We start from the raw sequence: 14383 nt of genomic DNA, 5'->3' as shown, positions 1-14383 counted from the left end.
TAGGTCACCAATTTAGTACCTGCATAATCATATAAATTGTTTTAGATAATGGAAGTAACTCACTCTGACCGGATAGGAATTAGGCATTAAACACAACTTTATTAACGTTTAATAAGCGTATCATTGTATACATTTAGATCATATATAGAAACACACATTTTCCAGGATGCTGGTGTTTTGCTTAGCGTTTGTCTATATAGCAATGTATGACTTATCAGAAGGAAGGACACTTCAAGCTATGATTGGAAGTGATGTATCGTTTTCATTCGCCTTCATTAATAAAACGACTGATGATATAGTTATACTTCATAACAAGTCAGTTTTCATCTCTGTGTGGCCTGCAGAAAAATTTCATGTTGTTCATAAAGAACCGGAAAAAGCCAGAGTGTCTATAGATATGTCTAGGGGCGAAACAATCATAATCACTATATACTTGCTGAATGTCAAGAAACACAATGCTGGAATATACAATGTGGCAGAGCAAACGGATTCCGAGAAATCAACCGATAGTATTTTTCTGCAAGTAATTGGTATGTAGCCCTTTTAGTGTGGAATATGTTTTATTTATTTATTTATTTATTTTTTATTTATTTATTTATTTATTACTCCATATATTCTGTCATACAATATAGCAATGTGCCAAACGAACTACAGAAACATGATCAATGCACAAAGCTATTCCTTAACTCTTTCATCCACTCAGTCCTCTTTTTTTTTCACGGAACCGTATTCAAAGGCAGCCTTGCGTATCGTTAAACCATTCCGAAAATTACTCTTAACTCCATTTCAGATATCTCTGCAATGCACTTTTATGCGAATATAGGCTGAGTCTCAGTAGTAATAATCTCTTTAAGAATCCAAGATGTACCTTTAAATCTGTATTGAAGTGGCAGTGGTCATATACATTTTTTCAATTATTTAATCAATCTTCGAGCCACATCCAAAATATAGCTGGCTCGATCAAAACTCTGAAATCATTTTCAATATCCGGTCTCTGAAAACACGTATGTGTATCGTTAGTCAGTTTAAACTATCTCATTGCCCGATATGATCTTTATCAAATAACGCACGTGCCTGACGCAGACAAGAGCTGACGGCAAACATAATTACAGGTATACCTTACATTCTTGTGCAAGATCAAAATTATAAAAAGACAATTGCATACAAAATAAAGTTTCATCAATGAAATTTTTGAATAAATGATTCTATTAATAAAGTCTTTAAAAAGATTTTATCAGCGTTCTAAAGTAGGTAAAAACTATTTTAACTGTAAGTCAGCTAAGAATAAATTGTATGATCCTCATATGCAAGAACTTATTCCATTTATGTGCATCACAAATGTGATACATTTGCATCCATGGGGTATAATTATTACTTGTAGTAACAATTTAGCATAGTACATTTCCGATAATATTGCGTGTCAGCAAATGAACATATAATGATAAACTGAACACCAGGCAGTTGCATTTCATAAATAAATAATTAAAACTCTCTACTGTTTATTCTCATTTCAGAAATCAAGACATTTCGCTTTATATATTTGGCAGTCGTCCATCTAGATTGCAACATTTTCTTTATCCAAATATATTTTGGGAAGGAGATTAAACAATACATATAATAATTTGAAGGCTGTGTTCTAAAATAAATCGGTTCTTTGGAATTAGCAAGAACGGTGACGAAACATGCATATACACACAATTCCAAGTATATAGTAAGACACTGTCACAAGCAAACTCAATAACTAAATAAGAACGATTATAATCTAAAAGATTCCAAATTAATTTCTTCAGATGAATAAGTTCCCTGAGTGCATTGCTACGGAACCTACATAGGACATCTAGCCTGTTATAGGTTCTACCAGTTCCAAAAATGATGTATCATACCCGTTAGAAATTATAAACTTATGAATGAAATTTATAGGTTTTGCGCATTTTTATATACTTAATTATTTGTGTTTGTCATTTCGTAGACGGTACAAACAAACAGGAGAGTGTGTGAATACTGTTATATGTAACATTGTGCACTTAGAAGATTTGTATTGTTTGTCTTATTTTATAGTTGAGATGTTTATAATCAAACTTTTGAGGTAGGGTCTTCAGAGCTTAAGATAAACTGCTTCGTGGCAATTGAGACATTGGACATCTATCTAGCTGGAGACCAACTGTATGTGGTCCATTAAAATATATTACACCTTTCCTATGATTAATGTTCAACAGTTTTGTTGCAATATCAAGATATCCGAGTAATATCAAATAATTCCTCCGTTATCCCGAAAATCGTATTTTATCACATAATAAATGCATGTTTCTTTTCAAATGGGCAGTTTCGTATTTCTGATATATCAACGTGTTACATTTCACTTTATGAGATTCTGATTGATCAAAATAATCCCGCGAACTTATTGTGCAGTATTCTCTTTACTGATTGGCTGTGATCGTGGGAAATCTTTTCTAACCTCGCCTTTGTGAATTGTTTGTTTTCAATAACCATTGTAGAGGACATGTTTCTATTCGAGTTACGAAATGAAATGGAGAATAAATTGTCTCGTCTGTCTGAACATGGCACAGGGACGTCTTATGTCAAATATAACATATCATATAAAAATGGCCTAAAAGCCCAAGACAAGAGCAACAACAAGTAAAATGAAGGGCATTTTTGACTTAATAGCGGGGATTTGGGGTGGCTTGGAGCGAACAGTATATATGTAGCATGGAATCCACCCTATACACAAGCGTGGCTCAAATGTTAACTTACAGAAGTAAATAAAATCACCTCTGTTCACAACAATTTGTGGAAATCAGCCGGTCTCCCAAATGACAGAACGATATTCAACCACGGAATATTTATGCAGTAAGTACGTGATCCAATTCCAAACTAAAATGAAATGTGTTTATGTCTTCTGTATTCTACTGTTCCAAATCAAATACTGCAAATATCCGGTCACAAATATCAAATATTCCTGTTTGCACATGAATCTAGCAACAACGTGCTTTTTAGTTGTGAAAATGACACTATGGCAAACATGGATCGTCTACTGTACTCCAACAGGTACGGTATAAAACAATGTGACTTCACATGCATTGGACATCCTGTGAAAACGATTTTGTCTGTCCATGATGTTCTATTTATTCGGAATGACGCTAATCCGTAATTTATATTTTGTAAAAATGTATAATCTACTTTTAAAAGTTAACATAGCCCAACTTTGTTTGGGACTATTTTTTAAGCATGACGAATAAAAGGAAGATCGTGTCTGTCAGAATGAACGAAAGTATTTGTTCTTTTTTATATCAGAATAATTTCCACTGAAATAAAAACTATGTGATAAAAAGAATCTCAGATAAGGTTATTATTTAATATTAAATTTATTAAAACATGTTGAATAATGTCCTTATGCTCTCAAAAGCTGGACAACATTCTGCTCGTTTCATAATTTCAATAGTATGTCATTACCTATTTGAGATCCTCTATATATGTGTTAGACCATACTAACTTATATTAATAAACTCTGTCATCTAGATATAAGATTATATTCTATCCTAATAATAGATAGATTGCAAATAATACATGATCTATTTCACTCTTTATAATTGAGCAAAACCTACAACGTGCCATATTGTACTACGAAGAAATATACATGTTTCATTATATATATATATATATATATATATATATATATATATATATATATATATATATATATATATATATATATATAAAATGAAACATGTATATTTCTTCTTAATACAATATGGCACGTTGTAGGTTTTGCTCAATTACTTTTTGTTTTCTACAAAACCTTTCTTTCTTACAAATTATGACTCCCTGATATTAAAAATGTGAAGATAATGAAAGAAAGCGAAACGACACAACATATCCCATGAATGTTGATAGTTTACTTTAAGTATCTTTCTTTGTTTCCTGTACAATACCGAGTACACTGTGTATGATGCGCTACGTTTCCCATTATAAGGTCTAGCATTATATATTTGGACATACAGAGCGTATCTGCTTTGAAACCACCTTTAAACATGAATTTCTCTACCTTATTGATCTAAATTTTGTAAAAAGATGATGTTAATTCTTGATTGGCATGTCATCATTCTTGTACATTTTTAGTTTTATCAATAGTTTTTCACCTGTTGATTGAATAAAGCACTATTTATATTAGATATCTCTTTTACGATCCTTGGAAACAGTTTCTGGAGACAAGATATTTGCATATAATAAGAAGAATGTTAAACGAATGAAACCTTATTTCTGTTATGTCACTGTGAGAATAATTTACTTCTTCCTGAAGAAAACAATACTCATTACCTTTGTAATAATTTGCATTCACCAAGTACATCATAATACCTGCATTTCGGTAAGAAACGAAATCATGTGAATATGTTCTTCCTCCGTAAAAGTTAGCTTTAAGTTCTCAAGCACTATAGAGATTTTAAAATAAATGCGTCGACTTCCAGACTACGCAAAATTTTATATAATTAATTACAGAATGAAACTTATAATTTACCACATAGTGTGGTAGCAAATGTTATGACCTATTATTTCCACTCAACTGATATATTTTTCTTCTGATTGAACATTGTATTTTTATTTAAAAAGGAGATGGTAAACCATTCTTAGACATATGTTTCAACCAAACTGAAATGATTCAATGTTCATTCTAAGTTATATATAGCCATTAAAAAGCACTGTGTGTTCTGATTTGTCCACAAAAAGTTCATTCTTACTCCCCCAAAAACAAATCCATTAAGAGTACACAATGGAAGAAGTTACTTTTCAAAAGTTACATCGCAACCATGCGAAACGTGAAATCGGAAACATGCATTTACCGTAAATAATACATCGAGTAGGTGATTTTGGCAAATATATGCGGTCTGATTTTATCTTCTTGTTCTTGTTGAGCAACATGGCGTGTAGTGGTGGGTGAGTGAATGGGTGGGGCTTCACATTTTCATGTAAGCTATTAAATATGTAAGTCTTCATTTGAACGGTTTTCGCCAGCAGGACTATTTACTTCTAAAATAAAATTGCATTTCTGACAAACAGGGGGACACGCTATCAACTGCAAACGTTGTTTTCATAGCTATTGAGAAAATTAGAATCGATTCTAGTAGCCTGACCAACGCTTGCTCATAATTCTGCCAATATTGTTTCACTGTCATATATCAGCTTTCCTTGCATGTATAAGCATTAAAAACACAAGAAAAGACGTTAAATTAGAGTTAGGGCATTGTATATGATTCAAACACAGAAAGAATTATCACTGATCAAAATTGGTAGAATGGTTCGATACTTTGGCTTTTGCAATGGTTCATGAAGCGATTGAAATGCATCACATGTTTAAAGGATAAATGTGTGCAGTATTAATTTCCACAAGCTAACTTTGATGCCGTTATATTGTTGTTTGCACCGAACCTAGATAATTGCAATAACAAAACTGCACTACATATTTCGTTAAAATAAAACGGAAACTAAATGCATGACTGTGGATAAATGAACATTATATAACGACAATTGAATGACGATGATGATGATTGTAATGATGATGATGCTTTTTCCTGATTTGTTATTGTTGTTGTCCTTGTGGATGATTACGGAGCCTATTGGACAGCAAACAGCACATAATAAACTTGTTGATATATAATCGTCTCCTTTTTATAAGCATACAAATTCTACACGGCTACGCTTACATGTTTTGCTTAGGTCTACCTAATATTATAATATGTTTCAGAGGGAAGGACAGTTCGAGCAGTCATTGGAAGGAACGTGTCTTTTGCATTTACCTTCTCAAATATAACGACGACTGATGCTATCTTTATACTTCATGACACTTTACTGTTCTTGTCGGTGTGGCCATCTGAAAATGTACGTGTTCCTCATAAAGAACAAGATAAATTGCGAGTCTTCGTAGATATGTCTTGGGGCAAAACAATCACTGTGACTGTAAGTTTGCTAAATATCACTGAAAATGATGGTGGGATATATACGGTGGTACAACACTTGAATTCAGAAGAATTCAACGACGGTGTTTTTCTACAAACGATTGGTATGTAGCTTTTGATTTATCAATTGAGTTTATCTATTTATTTATTTATTTATTTAGTTATTTAGTCATTCAAGATGTTATGTGACAAAATATACCAGGTTATCAGTTATGGAAAGACATGTACTGCAAGTCTCAGCTATTTACTCAACTGTATTTTCCGTGTTTGTACCCTAAATATTCCTAGTGCTGTCTCGAACATCTGCAACCATTCCTGATTCCTAATACCTGCATCTAAAAAGATTTAGAGCGGGTCACTCCGTTTTGAACGTGTGAGAAATCAATAATACAATAAGCATTGATCATGCCAGTTTTTTATTACCTAATTCGCTTCATCCACATTTCCCAACAATGATGGTGCAATCTTAAATCTAAGACCAGCTTTATCATCCTACCTCAGACAAAAGTCAGTTTGGTCTCACCAGTCAATTTAAAATATGGGTTTACCCAATGTTATTTGATTGGACATTCAGGTACATGATAAGGATATGAGTTAAGGTCGAGCACGCTTATAAGACGAAATTTCAGGACTACAATAATACAATTATAATACTGAAATTGCAAGATATGTTCAGAATTAAAATTGTGTGACTAAAGAATGTGCGCCTCTGATGCGTGAGGTCGTGGGTTTAAACCCAGGCAAGTCATACCAAAGATGTTAGTGTTAGGATTGGTCGGCCTGGAGTCAGGATAATGTGACTGTGTGGGACATTATCCTACTTGTCTGCGGCATGTTGTCCCATTGCTAGACATTAATATAAACCGCCTCACTACATACATCATAGGGATATGACTTACATTATTTTAGAGCTACGTTAAAAATCCAAATCACACAACACACACTCATCTATACAGTTACGATTACCATCATACAATAATGCCATCTCGGGCTGCTTATGAACTAGATAAACAATATTATGTATGTATTTCATTTATACGTTTTCTTGTTTTGTTGATGCTATGGTCCCATGAAAATTCTAATAGTAAAGTAAATTACATTGATTATCGTCATTGACTGTAACATCCGGTCACCGCTTTTTTATGTAAAAAAAGTTTTCACTGATGTGAAAAATAAATCATATCACATAACAACCATTGTTTGTGTGAATATATAATTGCATTATATCGTATTGGCTTGTAATGTCATTTGATTCTTTTTCAAATTTCATTGTAACCATGACCTAGCGGTATCACTCTCGAAGTGGTCCGGACATCTCTCAGCCTCTGGAGGGGTTTGTGTAGCAACATATATCATGTATCTCTTCCAAAACCGAGTCTTTTGTTTACAAAGTGTACAAAGTGTACATTTTTCTGATGTTTACAGACGACATAATGATTCCGAAGATAGATATAGTTCGCCGTATAGTCTCGGATTCATCTCTATTGTTGCAGTGTTTTACATCCAGTTCGTATGCCGGAAAATTATTCTGGAAGCTAAATGCATCTCTCATAGCAAAGACTGATAAATATTCACATAACAATGAGTATCTTTCGATACGAAATTTGACAGCTGATGACCAATACAATTCATTCACATGTTGGGAGCAGGAGAGTGGACTGGAGAGTAATCCATATCGATTAAAATTGAGTGAGTATACTTTGATAGATGTTTTCCTTTTCAGATTTTAAGGACAATTACGATTTCCAATAGCGTCAAATTAGGCGTTTTATTGTTTGATAGCTGAGATAGACCAACGTCATCCTTACCATATGATTTAATTACGTCTATCATGACCATCATTCGTGAGTGCGTGCTGCATGTGGTAATAAACAAAATCTCGGACAGTGACAGGGCTGATTCTAAAATAAAACAAACGGGTTGAAACAAACCACCTCAGTCACATGCGTGCGTTGAGGCGATAGTTAGTGTGGGTGCAGTTGGTTTATAAAGTCATTAATAACGCTGTTCCAGAAACGTCTAACCGATTCAATAAATGCATTTAAGGATTTGGACTAAGCCGGGACGCGAGTTTCGAATCCAAACAAAACGTTTTAGGCTAAACTGATAATGTATAAAAAATGGCAAAATTTGACAAAGTATCCGACCCCGCTTTTGACATGGACGCACCTTTAACATTAAATCGAAGCATCAGAGGTTATCAGTATTATTTGCACCTGGCTAAGGATCCTTGTCTAAAAGATCTAATAGAATCATTAGTGCATGACACTTTTCGGTATTTATTAGTGTGAGACCGTCTTGGAAATTGATGAAGCACTTGTACAAAATGATGCCGACTGTAACAAGATTTGATTAGTCAATAACGGTATCATCGCGATGTGTAGCAACTCATGATATATCATCAACTGAAAGGAGATCGAAGCATTTTTGAGCGATGTTGACAGTGCTACGATCCAACCAAGATTACACAAGGTCTGCTGGCCGTACCATGATGTTTGACAAGGACGCAAATCTCCATTCTGAGCACGTATGCTTTGGAACACTACAGCCTATTGACCATCCAGCTCACCCCAACACTTTAAATGTAGAGGATTGAACGCTTCATTGTCACAATGACAACACTGTATTCGCTGTGTGTTGATCTTCATGAACCCTCAATGAGGTTTTTGTGAGCGTTTCCGATCAATCACATCATTTGCTTTAGCAGAGATGTTCGCAATGTTATCATTGGAACCAAGCACACAGTTATATCATATCAGAAGCATAATATCTATAGTGCTGTATGCGTTGCTAATAACCACTTATGTTATTTAAATTATCATTCTGGATGTTTGTGATAATCCCTTCGGTGTCCGGATAAACATTTATAGTGTCGTTTATGAGTTCTGAAAGCACACCAACGCAGTTATTTTACGAGGTTATCAGACTAGTACGAAGGCAATGTTCAGCAGGTATCATGGCAAATAACTACCCAACAAAGTATCAGCTCACCAATGACATTTATTTATAAGCTTTCTAAGTATAGCTCACCGCGTGATGGATAACTCGTAAACCAAGTGTCATTTGAACATTTTGGTGTGTTTAAAGTTTCTTTGCAGTTTAAAGTTCATCAGGAACTCTCGCAAAACTTGTGCTTGATTTTCTTCACAATCATCTCACACGTGCATATTAGAAGCTGTGGGAGTTCGTGGACCTAGATCACACTGTTGACATAGATCTGCAGATTAACCAGGAAAGACTGTATTCGTTGTAGCCGATTGATTGCTTTTCCGTGGATCATTTAATCTTGTGTAGACAATAAGTGGTCGAAATGCACGTTCATGCACGTATAACTCAGGTCCTCCGTATGATATTGATGCATTGCTTTGATTACAGCTGATAAGATGCTACTGTTCGAGGGCGCGGGTGTTCAAATGAGGATTAATTACGTACCACCGTAATTGGTCTAGTTGACGTAATTCAAAAGATCGGTCTAAATTAATATCCTATCAGGAGGTTATGATTAATATTAGCCCAAAACAACTTGCTAAAATAAGGAGCACAATGAGAAATGATTGCTGGGTCACATTGAGGATTTTCTCTGACAAAGTTAACTGTAATTGACCAAAATACAATTTGATTAGCTCAATGTCGTCAAAAAAGAACGCCTTTGTGACATTAATGTTATCCAAGTCAGAGGCAAAACAGATGCAAGAGACTGGCAGAAAATTTAAATTGTTCGCATCCTTTTCATCTTTGTTAGCGATTGCAGTTCCAGCAGATGCAAAAGCATTTGCGTTATAGGCTGCTGTGAAACATCAAGGATGGCTTTGGAAAAGGCAATTGAACACCGTTTAGCCTTTCGTAAACAATGAAAAAGAAATAAAATGGACTTCGATTACCCGGCACAGGTCTTGGAGTATACATTACAAGTCGCAAAGATCACGCGTCAATTAACTAGACCTAATTTAATCAACCTGACCAAGTCAATTAAGCATTCCGCATATACGGGAAGAACTTGCATAGATCATCCCATGCACAAGGAACAACGGCATCTTTAATCTGGATTCAACGACAGGACCTGGGGCTCATTTGACTGCATACTCGGTAACATACAATCATCGTTTATATTTGCCTCGTATGGGCTTTCACCCCACCTGAAGATGTTGATCATTTAACGCGAGATCAGTTAACGCGATGTGGTCAATGTAGTATACCATTGTTTTATTCGATTCTGCCCTTACAAACTGGGCTGCATGGGTCAATGTGTGGATATGGTTTTATTGAAGAGTTGCGTGCACTTGAGCATTCACCACCTTGACACTTAGTACACTTAATAGTGTATAAACCACCTATTAATATTTTCAGAAGTCATTCAATTGTGTAATAGGTTTGTTTCTACATGAACGTGGTGTTAGGACCCCAGAGCGCACAATCACCGGAAACTTAACTATCCAGTATAAATAAGTAATGGCTAGAAGTGTGTGTATGTGTTGCACCCGCAAATGATGAGTCTTGATAGGTTCTGCCACCCGTGCAATAATACTACGCGATCACATTATTAATAGAAGAAGTATAATATAATAGGCCCACAAAGTTACCGATGCGATAAGACAACCGACTGTGACATTAAATCAAAAAAGAGAACTATGCTTCTCTTGAAATACAAAACGTGTGTGTTTGCGGTGCCAAATGCAGGATCCGGAGTACTGTTAATCCTGGTACTGCTGCAATTATAACAACGTCACCATCAAAGGCACACCTGTCGGATTAGCTGTTGGGTCTATATCAATAGTAAACGGTGTAACTAGCGGCGTTAATCAAATAATTTTATCAAGATAGCGTTTGTAAATGCTTGTCTATCAAAAACCATCCTCGGCAGAATAAAGTAGTCTTAGCACAAAATTTAGATTGTACATAATGAATATTGACGATAAAATATTAGCACGGGTGACTTCGTAATGTTACTGGTGGAAATTGAATACCACCAAAGTATCCACGTAAATATACTAAACTGAGAAGTCAGTGACTAAAAGCAGGTAATTAATTAACAGGGAAAATCGAGTAACCATTTGCTATAATATATCGATCAGTCTGATAGTGGATGTAGCTTTACAAAATCGTTTACTTGGCGAATGAGCATAGGTAATCATTAAAGTAAACACATACTTAAGCACGTCAGTAGGCCAGATATTTTTACCTCTTAAAAAACATTAAAGTAAGCATTGTCTTAATACTTAAACACATTAGTAAGCCATTGATGTTCACTTTGCACAAAACCACTAAAATTCACCTTCAGCCCATTTTAATAAACCAATATCAACGACACCAATTATCCAGAATTCGTTGCAATTAGCGTGGCAGTTGTAGTGTGTTGCTGTCATGATTTATTTTGGAAAACTTTCATTCCACTGTATAATTTAAATTTTATTGCTTAATAGGGTACGCACTCACGTGAAAGTTGTTGTTCTTACAGGGTTTGACGCCATTTTTCAGCACAACATAGACCATGCATGATAACCGGGGAAGCCCCGGAAACAAAGTAACTGGCAAGCTTTCTCACGTAACCACACTGGTGGAGTCCAGGCAGACGAGGTGATATGGCAGTAATCAATAGCGGAGAGCGCTTTAGTCCAATCGGCTACTCGATAGAAGACGTTTGTTTATCTCAGCTATCAAAATCTAAACCGCGCAGTCTGACACTACTTTTCTTTAAAGTTTTCTAAAACACATACGCTTTTAATATTTTTGTATCACTTGTACTTTTCTGATCAAATGATAGCTAAAACCCAGAAAATTTAAACCATAAACGACAAAACCCGCTGTATGAAAACAGTAATAAATCTTTGCCACTCCGTGATGTTTAGTACCATTGTCAAACTAATTTCCTCAGATACTGCAACACTTTACTATCAGTGAATAAATTAATACATAGGATACGAGATGTCTGGTCTAAATACTGCACTGAACATAAACTTAATTTCATGTGATTACTTATTAAACAATATTGTCTCCTTATGTATTGCAAAGCCACACTTGTATCGTGTTCTTTTATCTTAGATCATAGAGTACTATCCGCATCAAATCCTGCTAAATTTGTACCCAAAACCTGCTATTTCATCGAAGTCATTCTTGCTATCATATCCTTTTTTGTAAACATTATGGTGGAACACTCCAAATGCATAATACCGACTTCTTAATAAGCACATTATTTGTTGCCGGAGTGATAATGTGGAGATGGGAAATTATATGTAGTAGACCGCTTTTCTATATTTCATACGCATCAACACTAGAAAAGAAAGCATCGAAATAGAATCAAGATTCCGATGTCATTTGCGTGTATGGCTAAAAGCTAACTTAAAGTAAATTAACCTTGCTTAATATGTCGAACAAAGGGCTATTGGTTCCATATCGAGACACTCAAATGTTGGTCAAAATTAACTAGGGTATGATCTGTAAAAGAGCCTAATTAAAAAGTATATGGACATTTGGAATAACACTTTAATCAACTTTTGCAGATGGTCCTAGACTCGTCAACTTTACTCCCAACAAAACGGTGGTATTGGAACACAACAGCTTGAACGTATCTTGCATTTCGGACTGTAGTCCAGTTTGTTCATACCACTGGACAAAATTGGAACGTTTCACTGGTCTTCAAAGAGAGGTTTCTGCAGAGAATGCACTATACAGTTCTGTAGAGAATGCACTATACATTAACAATATTACTAGACAAGACGCTGGGAAATACATGTGCAAAGTCCAGAATGTTATTAGCGGTACAGCATACACAAACATGTTTGCACTGGATGTAGTATGTAAGCACAATAATAATAATAATTAATCAACTACCAGCAAGTATATTGAGGATGAAGATATTATTTCTTCTTCCTGTTATTATTATTATTATTATTATTATTATTATTATAGGCAACAAATCATCACCAAAAGATCTGAAACTTTGTTTAAGATAGCACTGATTAGTATAGTGTGACATTAATCTTTCAGTTAAAACAAATAAATTCTTATAATGTTGTTCATGAAATGCATCATTTATTACGCAAAAGATATTAAACGACATAGAAGGAGTTTCAATATTACTTTTTATTGCATATATATATATATATATATATATATATATATATATATATATATATATATATATATAATACTAATGCTAATACTATTAATAACAATAATTGATGATATTCAGATTTAAACCCGGTATTTCTTCCTTTATTTGTGCATTCATTATGTTTATAGAAACAAATTGTTACAAAACGTCGTGATCAGATCACCTACATATATAATACAGTTATCACAAATATGTGATGTCAGCACACTATCCGTACATGTAATAAACCGCCTTGGGTCAGTAGTTAATGCAGTGAACTCGTGACCAGAATGGTGAGGGCTTGATTCTCATCACTTGATAAGACAGAATTGTCATCCGATTTTTCTTTTCTATCTTACTTTAATTCTTCCTGTCTAGGCATTATACAACTTAAAAATTTTACAGAATGATACAATATAACAAAATTAACAACCAATGTCCTGTTTTAGTGAACACGTTGTGTTACCATGTGGTATCAAACACTAATTATATAAGGTGTCTCCTTTCTTCTTTTAAGATGGCCCAGACGAAATCGTGATGAATACATCAAACGCTATCATTGAAATGGACGCATTTCATTCTTTAACAATAAATTGCTCTGCCGAATGCTTCCCGCCGTGCCAAATTCACTGGAGCCAATCAAACAACAATATTTCTGGTGAAAATTTGTGGCTTAGTAATATAAAAACTGGTGGTAACTTCACTTGTCATGCCCGGAATGCACAAAATATTAACATCTCGATTTCTAAAACCATCAGTATTACAGTGAAATCAGGTAGGATTATTTCATGTTTCCATGTGTTTTATGTGACGTGTTATTGCGTTAGAAGAATATGATGTTCACAAACATGTTATCCAACCAAAATAGAAACGTCGGTCATTTAGAGAATCGTAAAATTACTTATTCTGATGCAGTTCCTCGTTTGGTATAGCTAGATATAATTTTTGATATAAGAATATATTATTTGTAGGTTTTTATCTAATATTACACAGTTCACATTCATATTAGCATAATACGTTTCAGTCGGATTGATGATTTTAAAACTTTATACCTTCAAGCTATAATTCAGAAATAAATGATAAAAAAGAAACTCATTTTTCTTGCACTGTAAATTTGCAATTCATTATACAAATTACTACCACGTATGTCATGGTGAATTCGTTTTGCAAATAAGGTAAACGCCATCGCGTTTTGTTTAATTCATTCAACATGAATGTAGCCAACAAGGAAAGTATCCAGATAATTTGATCCATTGTTTAGATTCAAAGTACTTCCATTATGAAAATCCAAAGGACGTTTTCTGGAGAATGTCCCAGTCTTGTCTTTATCGCCTGTTCTATG

The 14383-nt window shown here is 34.4% G+C and overlaps 1 protein-coding gene across 1 annotated transcript in view; it reads left to right on the top strand.

Moving 5' to 3' along the window:
• Nucleotides 1–214: 214 nt before the first annotated feature.
• LOC149794575 (uncharacterized) overlaps nt 215–14383 on the top strand; it is a 23125-nt gene continuing 8956 nt past the window's right edge. The window contains exons 1-5 of the mRNA XM_089966599.1: nt 215–530; nt 5741–6055; nt 7377–7640; nt 12449–12745; nt 13559–13816. Of these exons, the coding sequence (XP_089822725.1) occupies nt 239–530; nt 5741–6055; nt 7377–7640; nt 12449–12745; nt 13559–13816 (1426 nt within the window). The 5' untranslated portion in view covers nt 215–238. The remainder of the gene's footprint in view (nt 531–5740; nt 6056–7376; nt 7641–12448; nt 12746–13558; nt 13817–14383) is intronic.

Source organism: Sinohyriopsis cumingii, chromosome 8 (genome assembly GCF_028554795.1).
Source record: "Sinohyriopsis cumingii isolate HCF-2022 chromosome 8, ASM2855479v2, whole genome shotgun sequence".
NCBI classification, from domain to species: Eukaryota; Metazoa; Mollusca; class Bivalvia; order Unionida; family Unionidae; genus Sinohyriopsis; species Sinohyriopsis cumingii.
This window is presented reverse-complemented; position numbering and strand designations above follow the sequence as displayed.